General features: G+C 46.4%; 1 protein-coding gene across 2 annotated transcripts in view; it reads left to right on the top strand.

The window, feature by feature from the left end:
- Nucleotides 1–20866, top strand: part of LOC110490689 (ras-related protein Rap-1b) — a 105303-nt gene that overhangs the window by 66676 nt on the left and 17761 nt on the right. Inside the window, exons 1-4 of one of the 2 annotated variants that reach the window (XM_036945390.1) lie at nt 6371–6389; nt 8007–8086; nt 18022–18090; nt 20594–20650. In XM_036945390.1, the coding sequence (XP_036801285.1) occupies nt 8027–8086; nt 18022–18090; nt 20594–20650 (186 nt within the window). In that variant the 5' untranslated portion in view covers nt 6371–6389; nt 8007–8026. Of the gene's footprint in view, nt 1–6370; nt 6390–8006; nt 8087–18021; nt 18091–20593; nt 20651–20866 lie in introns of those variants that run through there. The other variant, XM_036945389.1, reaches the window with a different exon arrangement.

Raw genomic sequence — 20866 nt, 5'->3', positions numbered from 1 at the left:
CTAGACCCATCTAGACCCATCTAGACCCATCTATACCATCTATACCATCTATACCATCTAGACCCATCTAGACCCATCTAGACCCATCTATACCCATCTATACCCATCTATACCCATCTAGACCCATCTAGACCCATATATACCATCTAGACCCATCTAGACCCATCTACACCCATTTAGACCCATATATACCCATCTAGACCCATATATAGCCATCTAGACCCATCTACACCCATATATACCCATCTATATCCATCTACACCCATCTATATCCATCTAGACCCATCTAGACCCATCTATACCCATCTATACCCATCTATACCCATCTACACCCATATATACCCATCTAGACCCATCTACACCCATCTATATCCATCTAGACCCATCTAGACCCATCTAGACCCATCTATACCCATCTATACCCATCTAGACCCATCTAGACCCATCTAGACCCATCTACCCCGGGAGAATGTACACAAGATCAGATGAGAATGAAATGTACAGCAGTAGATATCTTACAGTGAGCTGTGTTGAGAATCCAGTGTATAAATACATAAGCAGTGTGTGTGTGTGTGTGTGTGTGAGTATGAGGTGTGTTTGATAGCTTGTGTGAGTGACTGTGTATCACCTGGTAGACGGCTAGGGATGGCCGTTCAACAGTCTGGTGGTGATAGAAGCTGTTCAACAGTCTGATGGTGATAGAAGCTGTTCAACAGTCTGATGGTAATAGAAGCTGTTCAACAGTCTGATGGAGATAGAAGCTGTTCAACAGTCTGATGGAGATAGAAGCTGTTCAACAGTCTGATGGTAATAGAAGCTGTTCAACAGTCTGATGGTAATAGAAGCTGTTCAACAGTCTGATGGAGATAGAAGCTGTTCAACAGTCTGATGGAGATAGAAGCTGTTCAACAGTCTGATGGAGATAGAAGCTGTTCAACAGTCTGATGGTGATAGAAGCTGTTCAACAGTCTGATGGTGATAGAAGCTGTTCAACAGTCTGATGGTGATAGAAGCTGTTCAACAGTCTGATGGTCTGGTGATAGAAGCTGTTCAACAGTCTGATGGTGATAGAAGCTGTTCAACAGTCTGATGGTGATAGAAGCTGTTCAACAGTCTGATGGTGATAGAAGCTGTTCAACAGTCTGATGGTCTGGTGATAGAAGCTGTTCAACAGTCTGATGGTCTGGTAATAGAAGCTGTTCAACAGTCTGATGGTCTGGTGATAGAAGCTGTTCAACAGTCTGATGGTAATAGAAGCTGTTCAACAGTCTGATGGTAATAGAAGCTGTTCAACAGTCTGATGGTCTGGTGATAGAAGCTGTTCAACAGTCTGATGGTGATAGAAGCTGTTCAACAGTCTGATGGTCTGGTAATAGAAGCTGTTCAACAGTCTGATGGTAATAGAAGCTGTTTAACAGTCTGATGGTGATAGAAGCTGTTCAACAGTCTGATGGTGATAGAAGCTGTTCAACAGTCTGATGGTCTGGTAATAGAAGCTGTTCAACAGTCTGATGGTAATAGAAGCTGTTTAACAGTCTGATGGTGATAGAAGTTGTTCAACAGTCTGATGGTGATAGAAGCTGTTCAACAGTCTGATGGTGATAGAAGCTGTTCAACAGTCTGATGGTCTGGTGATAGAAGCTGTTCAACAGTCTGATGGTGATAGAAGCTGTTCAACAGTCTGATGGTGATAGAAGCTGTTCAACAGTCTGATGGTGATAGAAGCTGTTCAACAGTCTGATGGTAATAGAAGCTGTTCAACAGTCTGATGCTGATAGAAGCTGTTCAACAGTCTGATGGTCTGGTAATAGAAGCTGTTCAACAGTCTGATGGTGATAGAAGCTGTTCAACAGTCTGATGCTGATAGAAGCTGTTCAACAGTCTGATGGTAATAGAAGCTGTTCAACAGTCTGATGGTGATAGAAGCTGTTCAACAGTCTGATGGTCTGGTGATAGAAGCTGTTCAACAGTCTGATGGTCTGGTAATAGAAGCTGTTCAACAGTCTGATGGTGATAGAAGCTGTTCAACAGTCTGATGGTAATAGAAGCTGTTCAACAGTCTGATGGTCTGGTGATAGAAGCTGTTCAACAGTCTGATGGTAATAGAAGCTGTTCAACAGTCTGATGCTGATAGAAGCTGTTCAACAGTCTGATGCTGATAGAAGCTGTTCAACAGTCTGATGGTAATAGAAGCTGTTCAACAGTCTGATGGTGATAGAAGCTGTTTAACAGTCTGATGGTAATAGAAGCTGTTCAACAGTCTGATGGTGATAGAAGCTGTTTAACAGTCTGATGGTGATAGAAGCTGTTCAACAGTCTGATGGTCTGGTGATAGAAGCTGTTCAACAGTCTGATGGTAATAGAAGCTGTTCAACAGTCTGATGGTGATAGAAGCTGTTCAACAGTCTGATGCTGATAGAAGCTGTTCAACAGTCTGATGGTAATAGAAGCTGTTCAACAGTCTGATGGTAATAGAAGCTGTTCAACAGTCGTATGGTTATAGAAGCTGTTCAACAGTCTGATGGTGATAGAAGCTGTTCAACAGTCTGATGGTAATAGAAGCTGTTCAACAGTCTGATGGTAATAGAAGCTGTTCAACAGTCTGATGGTGATAGAAGCTGTTCAACAGTCTGATGGTGATATAAGCTGTTCAACAGTCTGATGGTAATAGAAGCTGTTCAACAGTCTGATGGTAATAGAAGCTGTTCAACAGTCTGATGGTAATAGAAGCTGTTCAACAGTCTGATGGTAATAGAAGCTGTTCAACAGTCTGATGGTAATAGAAGCTGTTCAACAGTCTGATGCTGATAGAAGCTGTTCAACAGTCTGATGCTGATAGAAGCTGTTCAACAGTCTGATGGTAATAGAAGCTGTTCAACAGTCTGATGGTGATAGAAGCTGTTTAACAGTCTGATGGTAATAGAAGCTGTTCAACAGTCTGATGGTGATAGAAGCTGTTTAACAGTCTGATGGTGATAGAAGCTGTTCAACAGTCTGATGGTCTGGTGATAGAAGCTGTTCAACAGTCTGATGGTAATAGAAGCTGTTCAACAGTCTGATGGTGATAGAAGCTGTTCAACAGTCTGATGGTAATAGAAGCTGTTCAACAGTCTGATGGTGATAGAAGCTGTTCAACAGTCTGATGGTAATAGAAGCTGTTCAACAGTCTGATGGTAATAGAAGCTGTTCAACAGTCTGATGGTGATAGAAGCTGTTCAACAGTCTGATGGTAATAGAAGCTGTTCAACAGTCTGATGGTGATAGAAGCTGTTCAACAGTCTGATGGTAATAGAAGCTGTTCAACAGTCTGATGGTTATAGAAGCTGTTCAACAGTCTGATGGTTATAGAAGCTGTTCAACAGTCTGATGGTGATAGAAGCTGTTCAACAGTCTGATGCTGATAGAAGCTGTTCAACAGTCTGATGGTAATAGAAGCTGTTCAACAGTCTGATGGTGATAGAAGCTGTTCAACAGTCTGATGGTAATAGAAGATGTTCAACAGTCTGATGGTGATAGAAGCTGTTCAACAGTCTGATGGTGATAGAAGCTGTTCAACAGTCTGATGGTCTGGTGATAGAAGCTGTTCAACAGTCTGATGGTCTGGTAATAGAAGCTGTTCAACAGTCTGATGGTGATAGAAGCTGTTCAACAGTCTGATGGTAATAGAAGCTGTTCAACAGTCTGATGGTCTGGTGATAGAAGCTGTTCAACAGTCTGATGGTAATAGAAGCTGTTCAACAGTCTGATGCTGATAGAAGCTGTTCAACAGTCTGATGCTGATAGAAGCTGTTCAACAGTCTGATGGTAATAGAAGCTGTTCAACAGTCTGATGGTGATAGAAGCTGTTTAACAGTCTGATGGTAATAGAAGCTGTTCAACAGTCTGATGGTGATAGAAGCTGTTTAACAGTCTGATGGTGATAGAAGCTGTTCAACAGTCTGATGGTCTGGTGATAGAAGCTGTTCAACAGTCTGATGGTCTGGTGATAGAAGCTGTTCAACAGTCTGATGGTGATAGAAGCTGTTCAACAGTCTGATGCTGATAGAAGCTGTTCAACAGTCTGATGGTGATAGAAGCTGTTCAACAGTCTGATGGTGATAGAAGCTGTTCAACAGTCTGATGGTCTGGTGATAGAAGCTGTTCAACAGTCTGATGGTGATAGAAGCTGTTCAACAGTCTGATGGTAATAGAAGCTGTTCAACAGTCTGATGGTAATAGAAGCTGTTTAACAGTCTGATGGTGATAGAAGCTGTTCAACAGTCTGATGGTGATAGAAGCTGTTCAACAGTCTGATGGTTATAGAAGCTGTTTAACAGTCTGGTGGTGATAGAAGCTGTTCAACAGTCTGATGGTAATAGAAGCTGTTTAACAGTCTGATGGTGATAGAAGCTGTTTAACAGTCTGATGGTGATAGAAGCTGTTCAACAGTCTGATGGTGATAGAAGCTGTTCAACAGTCTGATGGTGATAGAAGCTGTTCAACAGTCTGATGGTAATAGAAGCTGTTCAACAGTCTCGGTCTTGGTTCCTGATGTACCTGTACTGTCTCTGTCTGTTAGATGGTAGCAGGGTGAACAGTTCATGGCTGAATGTAGTCAGGACACCAGGGATAACACCACTACTCGTATGATAAGTACCATGGGATCTTTAGTGACCACAGAGAGTCAGGACACCAGGGTTAACACCACTACTCTGACCACAGAGAGTCAGGACACCACTACTCTGACCACAGAGAGTCAGGACACCACTACTCTGACCACAGAGAGTCAGGACACCACTACTCTGACCACAGAGAGTCAGGACACCACTACTCTGACCACAGAGAGTCAGGACACCACTACTCTGACCACAGAGAGTCAGGACACCACTACTCTGACCACAGAGAGTCAGGACACCAGGGTTAACACCACTACTCTGATCACAGAGAGTCAGGACACCAGGATTAACACCATTACTCTTATGATAAGTACCACGGGATCTTTAGTGACCACAGAGAGTCAGGACACCAGGGTTAACACCACTACTCTGACCACAGAGAGTCAGGACACCAGGGTTAACACCACTACTCTTATGATAAGTACCATGGGATCTTTAGTGACCACAGAGAGTCAGGACACCCGTTTAACATCCCATCTGAAAGACAGCACCCTACACAGGGCAATGTCCCCAATCACTGCCCTGGGATATTTATTTTTTAGACTAGAGAAAAGAGTGCCCCCTACTGTCCCTCCAACACCACTTCCAGCAGCATCTGGTCTCCCATCCAGGGACCAACTAGGACCAACTCTGCTTAGCTTTAGAGGCAAACTAGCATTGGGATGCAAGGTGGTATACTGCTGGCTTATATAGTGCTCTACATTTGACCAGAGCCCTATGCCCTGGTGAAAAGTAGTGCTCCATGCAGGGAATAGGGTGGCATTTTGGCATGCAGACTCAGAGGGAAAGCAGAAGTCCTGGAGGCACTGGGTTAGGGTAGAGGGAAAGCAGAAGTCCTGGAGGCACTGGGTTAGGGTAGAGGGAAAGCAGAAGTCCTGGAGGCACTGGGTTAGGGTAGAGGGAAAGCAGAAGTCCTGGAGACAATAGTCAGACAGCATAGGGCTGCTATATGACCCAGGCTCTGAGAGACAGACACAGAGGAGCACGCTGGTGACTCACTTCAAACCACAATGTGTTTGTCACTTTCAATAAAGATCTGAGGTTTTGAATCCTGTTGGTCTATTTTTAATGGAGGTGCCACCTCTCTCTGTCTCTCTGTCTCTGTCTATCAATTCAATTTAAGGGATTTACTGGCATGGGAAAAATATGTTTACATTGCCAAAGCAAGTGAAATAGATAATAAACAAAACAATATAAAGTGAAAGGTAAACATTATACTCACAAAAGTTCCAAAGGAATAGAAACATTTCAAAAGTCATGTTATGTCTCTATACAGTGTTGTTACAATGTGCCCCCCTCTCTCTCTGTCTCTCTGTCTCTCTCTCTCTCTCTCTCTCTCTCTGTCTCTCTCTCTCTCTCTCTCTCTCTCTCTCTGCACTCTCTCTCTCTCTCTCTCTCTCTCTGTCTCTCTCTCTCTCTCTCTGTCTCTCTCTCTCTCTCTCTCTCTCTGTCTCTGTCTCTCTCTCTCTCTCTGTCTCTCTCTCTGTCTCTCTCTCTGTCTGTCTCTCTCTCTCTCTCGATTAAAAGGAAGAGAGCTCCATCAGTCTCATAGTCTCCAGCCCTGCCTGGCACCAAATCCCCACTAAACACCCATGTGGCTGACTCCTGCTGTCTCCCTCTGACTTCCCTTGTCTCCTCTCTTCCTCCATCTCTCTCTACGTCTTCTTTTTCTTCCCTCTTATCAGTCTTTGATTCGTCTGGCCTCGTCCGTCTGACCTGGTGAAAATCAAAGAGGTGACAGGATATTTCATGTATTTATGCCTTTGTCTAACTCGGCGCTGCGCTCAGTAAATGTTGCTGGAATTAGCATAAGTGTTGCATGATGCAGAAGAAGAGAGGCGAAGGAGAGAGGTGAAGGAGAGGCCAGAGTGGGTGGCAGAGACATATAGTGACTGTGTGTGTGTGACTGGAACTAATGTCTATAGTGACTGGAACTAATGTCTATAGTGACTGGAGCTTATGTCTATAGTGACTGGAACTCATGTCTATAGTGACTGGAACTAATGTCTATAGTGACTGGAACTAATGTCTATAGTGACTGGAACTAATGTCTATAGTGACTGGAACTAATGTCTATAGTGACTGGAACTAATGTCTATAGTGACTGGAACTAATGTCTATAGTGACTGGAACTAACGTCTATAGTGACTGGAACTAATGTCTATAGTGACTGGAACTAATGTCTATAGTGACTGGAACTAATGTCTATAGTGACTGGAACTAACGTCTATAGTGACTGGATCTAATGTCTATACATCTATAGTGACTGGAACTAACGTCTATAGTGACTGGAACTAATGTCTATAGTGACAGAAACTAAAGTTTAATATTTTACAGATCCACAACTCAACAGTCCTTCTCTCTATAACTGAAATACAGCGCTCTGCAGTCCAATAAGTCAACAGTCCTTCTCTCTACGTTATTACCACGTTATTACCACGTTATTACCACGTTATTACCACGTTATTACCACGTAAGGACCAACAGTCCTTCTCTCTACGTTATTACCACGTTATTACCACGTTATTACCACGTTATTACCACGTTATTACCACGTAAGGACCAACAGTCCTCCTCTCTACGTTATTACCACGTTATTACCACGTAAGGACCAACAGTCCTTCTCTCTATAACTGAAATACAGCGCTCTGCAGTCCAATAAGTCAACAGTCCTTCTCTCTACGTTATTACCACGTTATTACCACGTTATTACCACGTTATTACCACGTAAGGACCAACAGTCCTTCTCTCTATAACTGAAATACAGCGCTCTGCAGTCCAATAAGTCAACAGTCCTTCTCTCTACGTTATTACCACGTTATTACCACGTTATTACCACGTAAGGACCAACAGTCCTTCTCTCTATAACTGAAATACAGCGCTCTGCAGTCCAATGTCTGTTTATATATGACAGGCCATTGAACAATTCTTAAGTTATTACTATGTTAGTTTACCATGTTATTACCATGTTATTACATGGTAGTTTACCATGTTATTACATGGTAGTTTACCATGTTATTACCATGTTATTACCATGTTATTACCATGTTATTACCATGTTAGTTTACCACGTTATTACCATGTTATTACCATGTTATGACCATGTGATGACCATGTGATGACCATGTGATTACCATGTGATTCTCATGTTATTCTCATGTTATTACCATGTTATTACCATGTTATTCTCATGTTATTACCATGTTATTACCATGTTATTCTCATGTTATTCTCATGTTATTCTCATGTTATTCTCATGTTATTACATGTTAGTTTACCATGGTATTACCACGTTATTACCAGATGTTGAGCTGGTTAACTGACCCTGGCCTCCTCTGTCTCTCTCTACAGGGTGACACCAGACACAGCGAATGATGCGTGAATACAAGTTAGTCGTCCTGGGCTCTGGAGGCGTGGGCAAGTCTGCTCTGGTAAGTCGTCCCTCTCTCTCCATCTGTCTTCAACCCCCCCCCCCCCCTTTGGGTTGCACAGGGCCGTAGGTTACCGAAATAGAACCTAGTTCCTCCTACTGGTTTCTTAAGGCTGTAGTATTCAGTACAGTGCTTGGTTAAGTTCCATAGATTACCTCGGGACCGGTGACGGTCCATGGACCTGGGGTTGAGAAACACTACTGGAACACAGCGTTTCTCCATCCTGGATCTGGGAACCCAACAAGGGGCGTATGTTTCTGCCCCTCAACCTGGTCCTGGGGACCCACATGTCTCTGCCCCTCAACCTGGTCCTGGGGACCCAATGAGGGGCGCATGTCTCTGCCCCTCAACCTGGTCCTGGGGACCCAACGAGGGGCACATGTCTCTGCCCCTCAACCTGGTCCTGGGGACCCACATGTCTCTGCCCCTCAACCTGGTCCTGGGGACCCAATGAGGGGCGCATGTCTCTGCCCCTCATCCTGGACCTGGGGACCCAACGAGAGGCGCATGTCTCTGCCCCTCAACCTGGTCCTGGGGACCCAACGAGGGGCACATGTCTCTGCCCCTCAACCTGGTCCTGGGGACCCAACGAGGGGCACATGTCTCTGCCCCTCAACCTGGTCCTGGGGACCCAACGAGAGGCGCATGTCTCTGCCCCTCAACCTGGTCCTGGGGACCCAACGAGGGGCACATGTCTCTGCCCCCCCAAATACTAACACAGTAGATTGAACTCATTTACACTACTGGAACACAGCGTTTAACACTCTGTCTCTGACCAGAGGAACTGGGTTGTATAGTCTCTGCAGGCCTGGCGGTCCCTCTCTCCCAGGAGACCCATGTCCTTAGCTGGGTCACAGAGGGGTTGTGAGAACGTCAGCTGTCATCGTTTAGCATTCCTTCTATCACTCTATTTCTCCATCCCTCCATCACTATATCCCTCCCCCTCCCTCCCTCCCTCCCTCCCCCCCACCCTCCCTCCACCCCTCCCCTCCCTTCCTCCCTCCCTCCCCCTCCCCCCTCCCCTCCCCTCCACCCCTCCCTCCCCCCTCCACCCCTCCCCTCCTCCCTCCCTCCACCCCTCCCTGTAGAGAACTCCATTGGTTCTAATTGGATCACTATAGAAGTGGTTGTGTAGAGAACTCCATTGGTTCTAATTGGATCCCTATAGAAGTGGTGGTGTAGAGAACTCCATTAGTTCTAATTGGATCACTATATAAGTGGTGGTGTAGAGAACTCCATTAGTTCTAATTGGATCACTATATAAGTGGTGGTGTAGAGAACTCCATTAGTTCTAATTGGATCACTATATACAGTGCCTTGCGAAAGTATTCGGCCCCCTTGAACTTTGCGACATTTTGCCACATTTCAGGCTTCAAACATAAAGATATAAAACTGTATTTTTTTGTGAAGAATCAACAACAAGTGGGACACAATCATGAAGTGGAACGACATTTATTGGATATTTCAAACTTTTTTAACAAATCAAAAACTGAAAAATTGGGAGTGCAAAATTATTCAGCCCCTTTACTTTCAGTGCAGCAAACTCTCTCCAGAAGTTCAGTGAGGATCTCTGAATGATCCAATGTTGACCTAAATGACTAATGATGATAAATACAATCCACCTGTGTGTAATCAAGTCTCTGTATAAATGCACCTGCACTGTGATAGTCTCAGAGGTCCGTTAAAAGTGCAGAGAGCATCATGAAGAACAAGGAACACACCAGGCAGGTCCGAGATACTGTTGTGAAGAAGTTTAAATCCGGATTTGGATACAAAAAGATTTCCCAAGCTTTAAACATCCCAAGGAGCACTGTGCAAGCAATAATATTGAAATGGAAGGAGTATCAGACCACTGCAAATCTACCAAGACCTGGCCGTCCCTCTAAACTTTCAGCTCATACAAGGAGAAGACTGATCAGAGATGCAGCCAAGAGGCCCATGATCACTCTGGATGAACTGCAGAGATCTACAGCTGAGGTGGGAGACTCTGTCCATAGGACAACAATCAAGTCGTATATTGCACAAATCTGGCCTTTATGGAAGAGTGGCAAGAAGAAAGCCATTTCTTAAAGATATCCATAAAAAGTGTCGTTTAAAGTTTGCCACACGCCACCTGGGAGACACACCAAACATGTGGAAGAAGGGGCTCTGGTCAGATGAAACCAAAATTGAACTTTTTGGCAACAATGCAAAACGTTATGTTTGGCGTAAAAGCAACACAGCTGAACACACCATCCCCACTGTCAAACATGTTGGTGGCAGCATCATGGTTTGGGCCTGCTTTTCTTCAGCAGGGACAGGGAAGATGGTTAAAATTGATGGGAAGATGGATGGAGCCAAATACAGGACCATTCTGGAAGAAAACCTGATGGAGTCTGCAAAAGACCTGAGACTGGGACGGAGATTTGTCTTCCAACAAGACAATGATCCAAAACATAAAGCAAAATCTACAATGGAATGGTTCAAAAATAAACATATCCAGGTGTTAGAATGGCCAAGTCAAAGTCCAGACCTGAATCCAATCAAGAATCTGTGGAAAGAACTGAAAACTGCTGTTCACAAATGCTCTCCATCCAACCTCACTGAGCTCGAGCTGTTTTGCAAGGAGGAATGGGAAAAAATGTCAGTCTCTCGATGTGCAAAACTGATAGAGACATACCCCAAGCGACTTACAGCTGTAATCGCAGCAAAAGGTGGCGCTACAAAGTATTAACTTAAGGGGGCTGAATAATTTTGCACGCCCAATTTTTCAGTTTTTGATTTGTTAAAAAAGTTTGAAATATCCAATAAATGTCGTTCCACTTCATGATTGTGTCCCACTTGTTGTTGATTCTTCACAAAAAAATACAGTTTTATATCTTTATGTTTGAAGCCTGAAATGTGGCAAAAGGTCGCAAAGTTCAAGGGGGCCGAATACTTTCGCAAGGCACTGTAAGTGGTGGTGTAGAGAACTCCATTAGTTCTAATTGGATCACTATATAAGTGGTGGTGTAGAGAACTCCATTAGTTCTAATTGGATCGAGAGAGAGAGAGAGAGAGAGAGAGAGAGAGAGAGAGCGAGAGAGAGACTCTTGTCAGAGTCCAGGCCACAGAGCGGTGCCTTGCCACAGCCCGTAACTAGGCAACGGGTGTAACAGTTACAGCGTGGGAACCAGGGCGCCACCGCGAGTGGGTTTCACACACAACCTCCCTTAGCTTTTTTTTTTCCCCCGGGACATGTGATTTACTGTAGAGAAAGGAACAGAGGACGAGGTGGAGCGTGAGCTAAAACCCCTCTCACAGAGACAGGGAACTCATGTGAAAAAAACTCTCACAGAGACAGGGAACTCATGTGAAATACCCTCTCACAGAGACAGGGAACTCATGTGAAATACCCTCTCACAGAGACAGGGAACTCATGTGGAAAACCCCTCTCACAGAGACAGGGAACTCATGTGAAAAACCCCTCTCACAGAGACAGGGAACTCATGTGGAAAACCCCTCTCACAGAGACAGGGAACTCATGTGGAAAACCCCTCTCACAGAGACAGGGAACTCATGTGGAAAACCCCTCTCACAGAGACAGGGAACTCATGTGGAAAACCCCTCTCACAGAGACAGGGAACTCATGTGGAAAACCCCTCTCACAGAGACAGGGAACTCATGTGGAAAACCCCTCTCACAGAGACAGGGAACTCATGTGATCCAGCTTCCCGAATCAGAACCATTCCAGATTTCCCCAGGACCAGATTGTGGCTGTAATGAAGAGCAGATAGTATAATCTTTACAGCCCTGTTTGGACCTGACCGGTCCCCATGGAGGGAAGGAAGGAAGGGTAGAGAGGTAAAGGGGGTGGGAGGAAGGAAGGAAGGAAGGAAGGAAGGAAGGAAGGAAGGAAGGAAGGAAGGAAGGAAGGGTAGAGAGGTAAAGGGGGTGGGAGGAAGGAAGGAAGGAAGGAAGGAAGGAAGGAAGGAAGGAAGGAAGGAAGGAAGGAAGGAAGGAAGGAAGGAAGGGTAGAGAGGTAAAGGGGGTGGGAGGAAGGAAGGAAGGAAGGGAGGAAGGAAGGAAGGAAGGGTAAAGGGGGTGGGAGGAAGGAAGGAAGGGTAAAGGGGGTGGGAGGAAGGAAGGAAGGAAGGGAGGAAGGAAGGAAGGGTAAAGGGGGGTGTGAGGGAGGGAGATTCTGTCAGACTTTGTCTCTGACTGTTTATCTCAGGAAGACAAAAATAATGGTGTTGCACAAAAAAAAAAAAAAAAGTCCAGTTGCCATGACAACAAATACAAATTCCATCTAGACACTGTTGCCTTAGAGCACACAATGAAACTATACATACCTCGGCCTAAACATCAGCACCAAGGGTAACTTCCACAGCGCTGTGAACCATCTGAGAGACAAGGCAAGAAGGGCCTTCTACGCCATCAAAAGGAACATCAAATTCAACATACCAGTTAGGATTTGGCTAAAAATAATTTATATATATATATATATATATATATATCACTAATTTGTAGAGCCCATTTCCCTTTATGTTTGTGAGGTCTGGGGTCTGCTCACCAACCAAGAATTCACAAAATGGGACAAATACCAAATTGAGACTCTGCATGCAGAATTCTGCAAAAACATCCTCCGTGTACAACGTAGAACACCAAATAATGCATGCAGAGCAGAATTAGGCCGATACCCACTAATGATCAAAATCCAGAAAGAAGACGTTAAATTCTACAACCACCTAAAAGGAAGCGATTCCCAAACCTTCCATAACAAAGACATCACCTACAGAGAGATGAACCTGGAGAAGAGTCCCCTAAGCAAGCTGGTCCTGGGGCTCTGTTCACAAACACAAACCCACCCCACAGAGCCCCAGGACAGCAGCACAATTAGACCCAACCAAATCATGAGAAAACAAAAAGATAATTACTTGACACATTGGAAAGAATTAACAAAAAAACAGAGCAAACTAGAATGCTATTTGTCCCTAAACAGAGAGTACACAGTGGCAGAATACCTGTCCACTGTGACTGACCCAAACTTAAGGAAAGCTTTGACTATGTACAGACTCAGTGAGCATAGCCTTGCTATTGAGAAAGGCCGCCGTAGGCAGACATGGCTCTCAAGAGAAGACAGGCTATGTGCTCACTGCCCACAAAATGAGGTGGAAACTGAGCTGCACTTCCTAACCTCCTGCCCAATGTATGACCATATTAGAGAGACATATTTCCCTCAGATTACACAGATCCACAAAGAATTCGAAAACAAATCCAATTTTGAAAAACTCCCATATCTACTGGGTGAAATACCACAGTGTGCCATCACAGCAGCAAGATTTGTGACCTGTTGCCACAAGAAAAGGGCAACCAGTGAAGAACAAACACCATTGTAAATACAACCCATATTTATGTTGATTTATTCTCCCTTTTGTACTTTAACTATTTGCACATCATTACAACACCGTATAGAGACATAATATGACATTTGAAATGTCTTTATTCTTTCAAAACTTATGTGAGTGTTAATGTTTACTGGACATTTATAATGTTTGAGAGAGATGAGTGAATGAGAGGATTTTTTATTTATTTAACCTTTATTTAACTAGTCAAGTCATTTAAGAACAAATTCTTATTTAGAAAGACTGCCTACCCCCCCGGGGGCCAAACCCGGACGACGCTGGGCCAATTGTGCGCCGCCCCTATGGGACTTCCAATCACGGCCGGTTGGGATACAGCCTGGAATCGAACCAGGGGCTGTAGTGACGCCACTAGCACTGAGACGCAGTGTCTTAGACCGCTGCGCCACTCGGGAGGATGAAGTGCTAACACCAGTCTTTCCTCTGCCAGGCTGGTCTTTCCTCTACCAGGCTGGTCTCTCCTCTGCCAGGCTGGTCTCTCCTCTGCCAGGCTAGTCTTTCCACTGTCAGGCTGGTCTTTCATTTGCCAGGCTGGTCTCTCCTCTGCCAGGCTGGTCTCTCCTCTGCCAGGCTGGTCTCTCCTCTACCAGGCTGGTCTCTCCTCTGCCAGGCTGGTCTCTCCTCTGCCAGGCTGGTCTTTCCACTGTCAGGCTGGTCTTTCCTCTGCCAGGATGGTTTTTCCACTGTCATCCTCTGGGTTAGGCTTTCCTCTCTCTGGCCGTCTTTCTCTCTCTCTCTCTGGCTGTCTCTCTCTCTCTCTCTCTCTCTCTCTCTCTCTCTCTCTCTCTCTCTCTCTCTCTCTCTCTCTCTCTCTCTCTCTCCATGTCACTAGTAAGAAGCTCTGGTTTGCTCTATGAATTAATCTGGGTAAAGAATCCCAGGCTTCTGACGAGGGAGGGGCTGAAAAGCAATGATCTAATTTCAATGAGATCCTTTTTCCTCCTCCTGTCTTCCGTCTCTCTCTCTCCCTTTCTTTTCACCTCTCTCTCCTTCTCCAAAGATCTTCTGGGTAAATGCCTCCAGTGCCCTAGAATAGGTCTCACACTCACTCCCCTTATGTCGCAAACGGCACCCTGTAGAGTGCACTATACTGTCTAAGGAATAGGGTGTCATTGGGTCCTGGGCTAAAGTAGTGCACTATATATAGGGTGTCATTGGGTCCTGGGCTAAAGTAGTGCACTATATATAGGGTGTCATTGGGTCCTGGGCTAAAGTAGTGCACTATATATAGGGAATAGGGTGTCATTGGGTCCTGGGCTAAAGTAGTGCACTATGTAGGGAATAGGGTGTCATTTGGGACTCCCCCTCCCCATCTGCACCCCTACATATGAGCTCCGGCAGTTCCACTGGTGATTAGATTGATTTGTATTAATTAATTACAAATGAGAGAGAGAGAGAGAACTTCATGTCTTCACAGACGCAAACACACACTTCGAAGAGAGGAGATACCAGAGAGTTCGAGACATGTTGACGAAGTGTGTGTGCGCGTTTGTTTGCGTGTCTGAAGGGAAGAGTGGGATTTAATCTGATCACTGGTGTGAGTTCTGAGTCTGGAGGGAAGAGTGGGATTTAATCTGATCACTGGTGTGAGTTCTGAGTCTGGAGGGAAGAGTGGATTTAATCTGATCACTGGTGTGAGTTCTGAGTCTGGAGGGAAGAGTGGAAATGTGTTTATGGGTTAATGTGTGTGTTTAGGACTATGTGATCAGCACACATGTACGTGAGTGTGTTGAGGCCAGCTGACTGGCTAGCTGGCTGGCTGACTGGCTGGCTGGCTGGCATCCAGAGGGCCTGCCAGCAGAGCAGTGGCTAGGTGGCTGGGCTGTGTGCCTGCTTGTCTCTGACCAGAGTGCTGCTACTCTGTCTGGCTGGGACCAGGGGGTTGGTTCTGACCAGGGGGTTGGTTCTGACCAGAGTGCTGCTACTCTGTCTGACTGGGACCAGGGGGTTGGTTCTGACCAGAGTGCTGCTACTCTGTCTGACTGGGACCAGGGGGTTGGTTCTGACCAGGGGGTTGGTTCTGACCAGGGGGTTGTTACTCTGTCTGGCTGGGACCAGGGGGTTGGTTTGTCTCTCCTGTGGCCCAGTAGCAAGCTGCTGCACGACCTGCTCTCAAGTGGGATTGGACGGCTGGAACAGAGGAGGGTGACATAATGTGTTTGGAGTTTTTTATAGAGAGAGAAACTGCTGGGGTCCCAAGTTAAGGACTGTCAGGTGACTCTCCCCTCTATGGTATACATGGTAGTTCTATGTTAATAGTTCTATGTTAATGTCTGTCAGGTGACTCTCCCCTCTATAGTATACATGGTAGTTCTATGTTAATAGTTCTATGTTAATGTCTGTCAGGTGACTCTCCCCTCTATAGTATACATGGTAGTTCTATGTTAATAATTCTATGTTAATGTCTGGTCAGAAACAACCCCCTGGTCCCAGCCAGACAGAGTAGCAGCACTCTGGTCAGAACCAACCCCCTAGTCCCAGTCAGACAGAGTAACAACCCCCTGGTCAGAACCAACCCCCTGGTCAGAACCAACCCCCTGGTCCCAGTCAGACAGAGTAGCAGCACTCTGGTCAGAACCAACCCCCTGGTCACAGCCAGACAGAGTAGCAGCACTCTGGTCAGAACCAACCCCCTGGTCACAGCCAGACAGAGTAGCAGCACTCTGGTCAGAACCAACCCCCTGGTCAGAACCAACCCCCTGGTCCCAGTCAGACAGAGTAGCAGCACTCTGGTCAGAACCAACCCCCTGGTCACAGCCAGACAGAGTAGCAGCACTCTGGTCAGAACCAACCCCCTGGTCAGAACCAACCCCCTGGTCCCAATCAGACAGAGTAGCAGCACTCTGGTCAGAACAAACCCCCTGGTCAGAACCAACCCCCTGGTCCCAGTCAGACAGAGTAGCAGCACTCTGGTCAGAACAAACCCCCTGGTCAGAACCAACCCCCTGGTCCCAGTCAGACAGAGTAGCAGCACTCTGGTCAGAACCAACCCCCTGGTCAGAACCAACCCCCTGGTCACAGACAGACAGAGTAGCAGCACTCTGGTCAGAACCAAACCCCTGGTCACAGCCAGACAGAGTAACAACCCCCTGGTCAGAACCAACCCCCTGGTCCCAGTCAGACAGAGTAGCCCTCACATATTGTAACGTCCTCACTCTCACTGTTTGCCTGTGTTCTTCAGTCTCCTGACGTCCGTTAATCCCAGTCAGCTCAGTGTGTTCTTCAGTCTCCCGACGTCCATTAATCCCAGTCAGCTCAGTGTGTTCTTCAGTCTCCTGACGTCCGTTAATCCCAGTCAGCTCAGTGTGTTCTTCAGTCTCCTGACGTCTGTTAATCCCAGTCAGCTCAGTGTGTTCTTCAGTCTCCTGACGTCCATTAATCCCAGTCAGCTCAGTGTGTTCTTCAGTCTCCTGACGTCCGTTAATCCCAGTCAGCTCAGTGTGTTCTTCAGTCTCCTGACGTCTGTTAATCCCAGTCAGCTCAGTGTGTTCTTCAGTCTCCTGACGTCTGTTAATCCCAGTCAGCTCAGTGTGTTCTTCAGTCTCCTGACGTCCATTAATCCCAGTCAGCTCAGTGTGTTCTTCAGTCTCCTGACGTCTGTTAATCCCAGTCAGCTCAGTGTGTTCTTCAGTCTCCTGACGTCCGTTAATCCCAGTCAGCTCAGTGTGTTCTTCAGTCTCCTGACGTCCGTTAATCCCAGTCAGCTCAGTGTGTTCTTCAGTCTCCTGACGTCTGTTAATCCCAGTCAACTCAGTGTGTTCTTCATTCTCCTGACGTCCGTTAATCCCAGTCAGCTCAGTGTGTTCTTCAGTCTCCTGACGTCCATTAATCCCAGTCAGCTCAGTGTGTTCTTCATTCTCCTGACGTCCGTTAATCCCAGTCAGCTCAGTGTGTTCTTCAGTCTCCTGACGTCCATTAATCCCAGTCAGCTCAGTGTGTTCTTCATTCTCCTGACGTCTGTTAATCCCAGTCAGCTCAGTGTGTTCTTCAGTCTCCTGACGTCTGTTAATCCCAGTCAGCTCAGTGTGTTCTTCAGTCTCCTGACGTCTGTTAATCCCAGTCAGCTCAGTGTGTTCTTCATTCTCCTGACGTCTGTTAATCCCAGTCAGCTCAGTGTGTTCTTCAGTCTCCTGACGTCCGTTAATCCTGTTGTTAAACAGCTTCATGTTTTACATCCTTTTCTTCCTGTCCTCGTCTGAGGATAACAGGTCTTCTGCATGACTCAGTGTCTGCTCCCAAATGTCACCCTATTCTCTATATATTGCACCTCTTGGCTCTGGTCAAAAGTAGTGCACTATATAGGGAATAGGGTGCCATTCGGGACACAACAGTGTGTATTTCTGTATATTAAAGACAATCACGAGCCACCTGTTGAGATGAATTTACTTAGGCTGTGTGGGCGTCTAGAATGGGAATCTGCCTCACAGCCTGCAACCTTCTACAATCTCATTTATTAACTCACCTTCTCTTCTCTCTCTCTCTCCTTTATCTCTCTCTCTTTTATCTCTCTCTTTCTCTCTTTTCTCTCTCTCTCTCTCTCTTTTGTCTCTACAGACTGTACAGTTTGTTCAGGGGATTTTCGTGGAGAAATATGACCCGACAATAGAAGACTCGTACAGAAAGGTAAGTCAAGATTTGCTATCTTCCCTTGACATCATCATTAGTGACCCCCTGACCCTGTGACATCATCATTTAGTGACCCCCTGACCCTGTGACATTGGTGACCCCCTAGCCCTGTGACATCATCATTAGTGGCCCCCTGGCCCTGTGACATCATCATTTAGTGACCCCCCCTGACCCTGTGACATCATCATTAGTGGCCCTCTGGCTTTGTGACATCATCATTGGTGGCCCCCTGGCCCTGTGTTTAGTAGCTTTTCAGTCAAAAGTAGTGCACTATGTAGGTAATACGGGGACATTGGACGTAAATACATTTAACTCTGCTGCTGTCTGTGTCGTCTCCATGGTTACAGAGCACTAGGTGTTTGGTAGGCTATTCAGTGAGCTGAAACACAATGTAGCAGATTGGAATATAATGGAGATACTGTCAAATTTCAATTAAACCCCCATTCTCAAATAGCTGCCTGTCCCTTTAATAGCCAGGCAACAGCATACAGGACTGTTGTAGAGGTACTGAGACAGGACTGTTGTAGAGGTACTGAGACAGGACTGTTGTAGAGGTACTGAGACAGGACTGTTGTAGAGGTACTGAGACAGGACTGTTGTAGAGGTACTGAGACAGACAGGACTGTTGTAGAGGTACTGAGACAGACAGGACTGTTGTAGAGGTACTGAGACAGGACTGTTGTAGAGGTACTGAGACAGACAGGACTGTTGTAGAGGTACTGAGACAGACAGGACTGTTGTAGAGGTACTGAGACAGGACTGTTGTAGAGGTACTGAGACAGGACTGTTGTAGAGGTACTGAGACAGGACTGTTGTAGAGGTACTGAGACAGGACTGTTGTAGAGGTACTGAGACAGACAGGACTGTTGTAGAGGTACTGAGACAGATAGGACTGTTGTAGAGGTACTGAGACAGATAGGACTGTTGTAGAGGTACTGAGACAGACAGGACTGTTGTAGAGGTACTGAGACAGGACTGTTGTAGAGGTACTGAGACAGACAGGACTGTTGTAGAGGTACTTAGACAGACAGGACTGTTACAGAGGTACTGAGACAGACAGGACTGTTGTAGAGGTACTGAGACAGACAGGACTGTTGTAGAGGTACTGAGACAGACGGGACTGTTGTAGAGGTACTGAGACAGACGGGACTGTTGTAGAGGTACTGAGACAGACGGGACTGTTGTAGAGGTACTGAGACAGACGGGACTGTTGTAGAGGTACTGAGACAAACGGGACTGTTGTAGAGGTACTGAGACAGACGCGACTGTTGTAGAGGTACTGAGACAGACAGGACTGTTGTAGAGGTACTGAGACAGACAGGACTGTTGTAGAGGTACTGAGACAGACAGGACTGTTGTAGAGGTACTGAGACAGACAGGACTGTTGTAGAGGTACTGAGACAGACAGGACTGTTGTAGAGGTACTGAGACAGACAGGACTGTTGTAGAGGTACTGAGACAGACAGGACTGTTGTAGAGGTACTGAGACAGACAGGACTGTTGTAGAGGTACTGAGACAGACAGGACTGTTGTAGAGGTACTGAGACAGACAGGACTGTTGCGGAGGAGAGACGTTCTTCCTACACTAAAGGAGAGGAGGGTAGCAGCTAAAACATGGATAGGAAGTGGAAATCCCGTCTGTTTGACCAGGATTGTCATTACAGTGCAGCTGTTTCCTTTAGGGGTCAATGCTGTTGACAGATAGTGACCCCGGCTTTATGTAAAGGGGTTTTTCAACGCGTCAGCAGAGTGACTGTAGTCAAGTGGCTGGTCCCAGATCTGTTTGTGTCGACTCCCTGCCGTTCATTGAGTTGGCGAGACGGATCACAAACAGACCTGGGATCAGGCTTTAGATGGGTCCAGTCCTAGAGAGCCTTCTCAGTCAGATCTGTTTTGTGTCGACTCCCTGCGTTCATTGAGACTGTAAGAGTTGGCGAGATGGATCACAAACAGATCTGGGATCAGGCTGTAGATGGGTCCAGTCCTAGAGCCTTCTCAGTCAGATCTGTCGTGAGTCCTCACTGTCCAGTGGCTGAACCAGCGGCCTCACAGCGGGCTTCCCCTCTCACTGGTCATAAATGGAACGACCGCCCCATCCACCCCCCCAATTAGGAACCTGGTGGAAGTAATGGACTGAACCAAGGCGTGGGCCCAGCGGGGGTGGAGGAGGGTAATTACAGTGGAAGTCACTGGAAGTTACAGGCCTGGAAGTCACTGAGAGGGGTTTTGGGTCAAGGTGGAGGGAGGGAGGAGCGATAGGAGAATGGAATTGTTTCAGATGTACATCTAATAATGTCTCTGTCTCTCTCTCTGTCTCTCTCCCTGTCTCTCTCTGTCTCTGTCTCTGTCTCTCTGTCTCTCTCTCTCTCTGTCTCCCTCTCTCTCTCTCTCTCTGTCTCTCTCTCTCTCTGTCCTCTCTCTCTGCCCTCTCTCTGTCTCTCTCTGTCTCTCTCTGTCTCTCTGTCTCTCTCTGTCTCTCTCTGTCTCTCTCTCTCTGCAGCAAGTGGAGGTGGACGGGCAGCAGTGTATGCTGGAAATTCTGGACACTGCAGGGACGGTAAGAGACCTACAGGAGGAGGAGTTATGGTAGACCTACAGGAGGAGGAGTTATGGTAGACCTACAGGAGGAGGAGGAGGAGTTATGGTAGACCTACAGGAGGAAGAGGAGGAGTTATGGTAGACCTACAGGAGGGGTGGAGGAGGAGAAGGGGGTGAATGGGTTATGGTAGACCTACAGGAGGAGGAGGAGGAGTTATGGTAGACTTACAGGAGG

Source organism: Oncorhynchus mykiss, chromosome 15, assembly GCF_013265735.2.
Source record: "Oncorhynchus mykiss isolate Arlee chromosome 15, USDA_OmykA_1.1, whole genome shotgun sequence".
Lineage (NCBI taxonomy): Eukaryota > Metazoa > Chordata > Actinopteri > Salmoniformes > Salmonidae > Oncorhynchus > Oncorhynchus mykiss.
The sequence above is the reverse complement of the archived record's forward strand: the minus strand, read 5'-3'. Positions and strand labels throughout refer to the sequence as shown.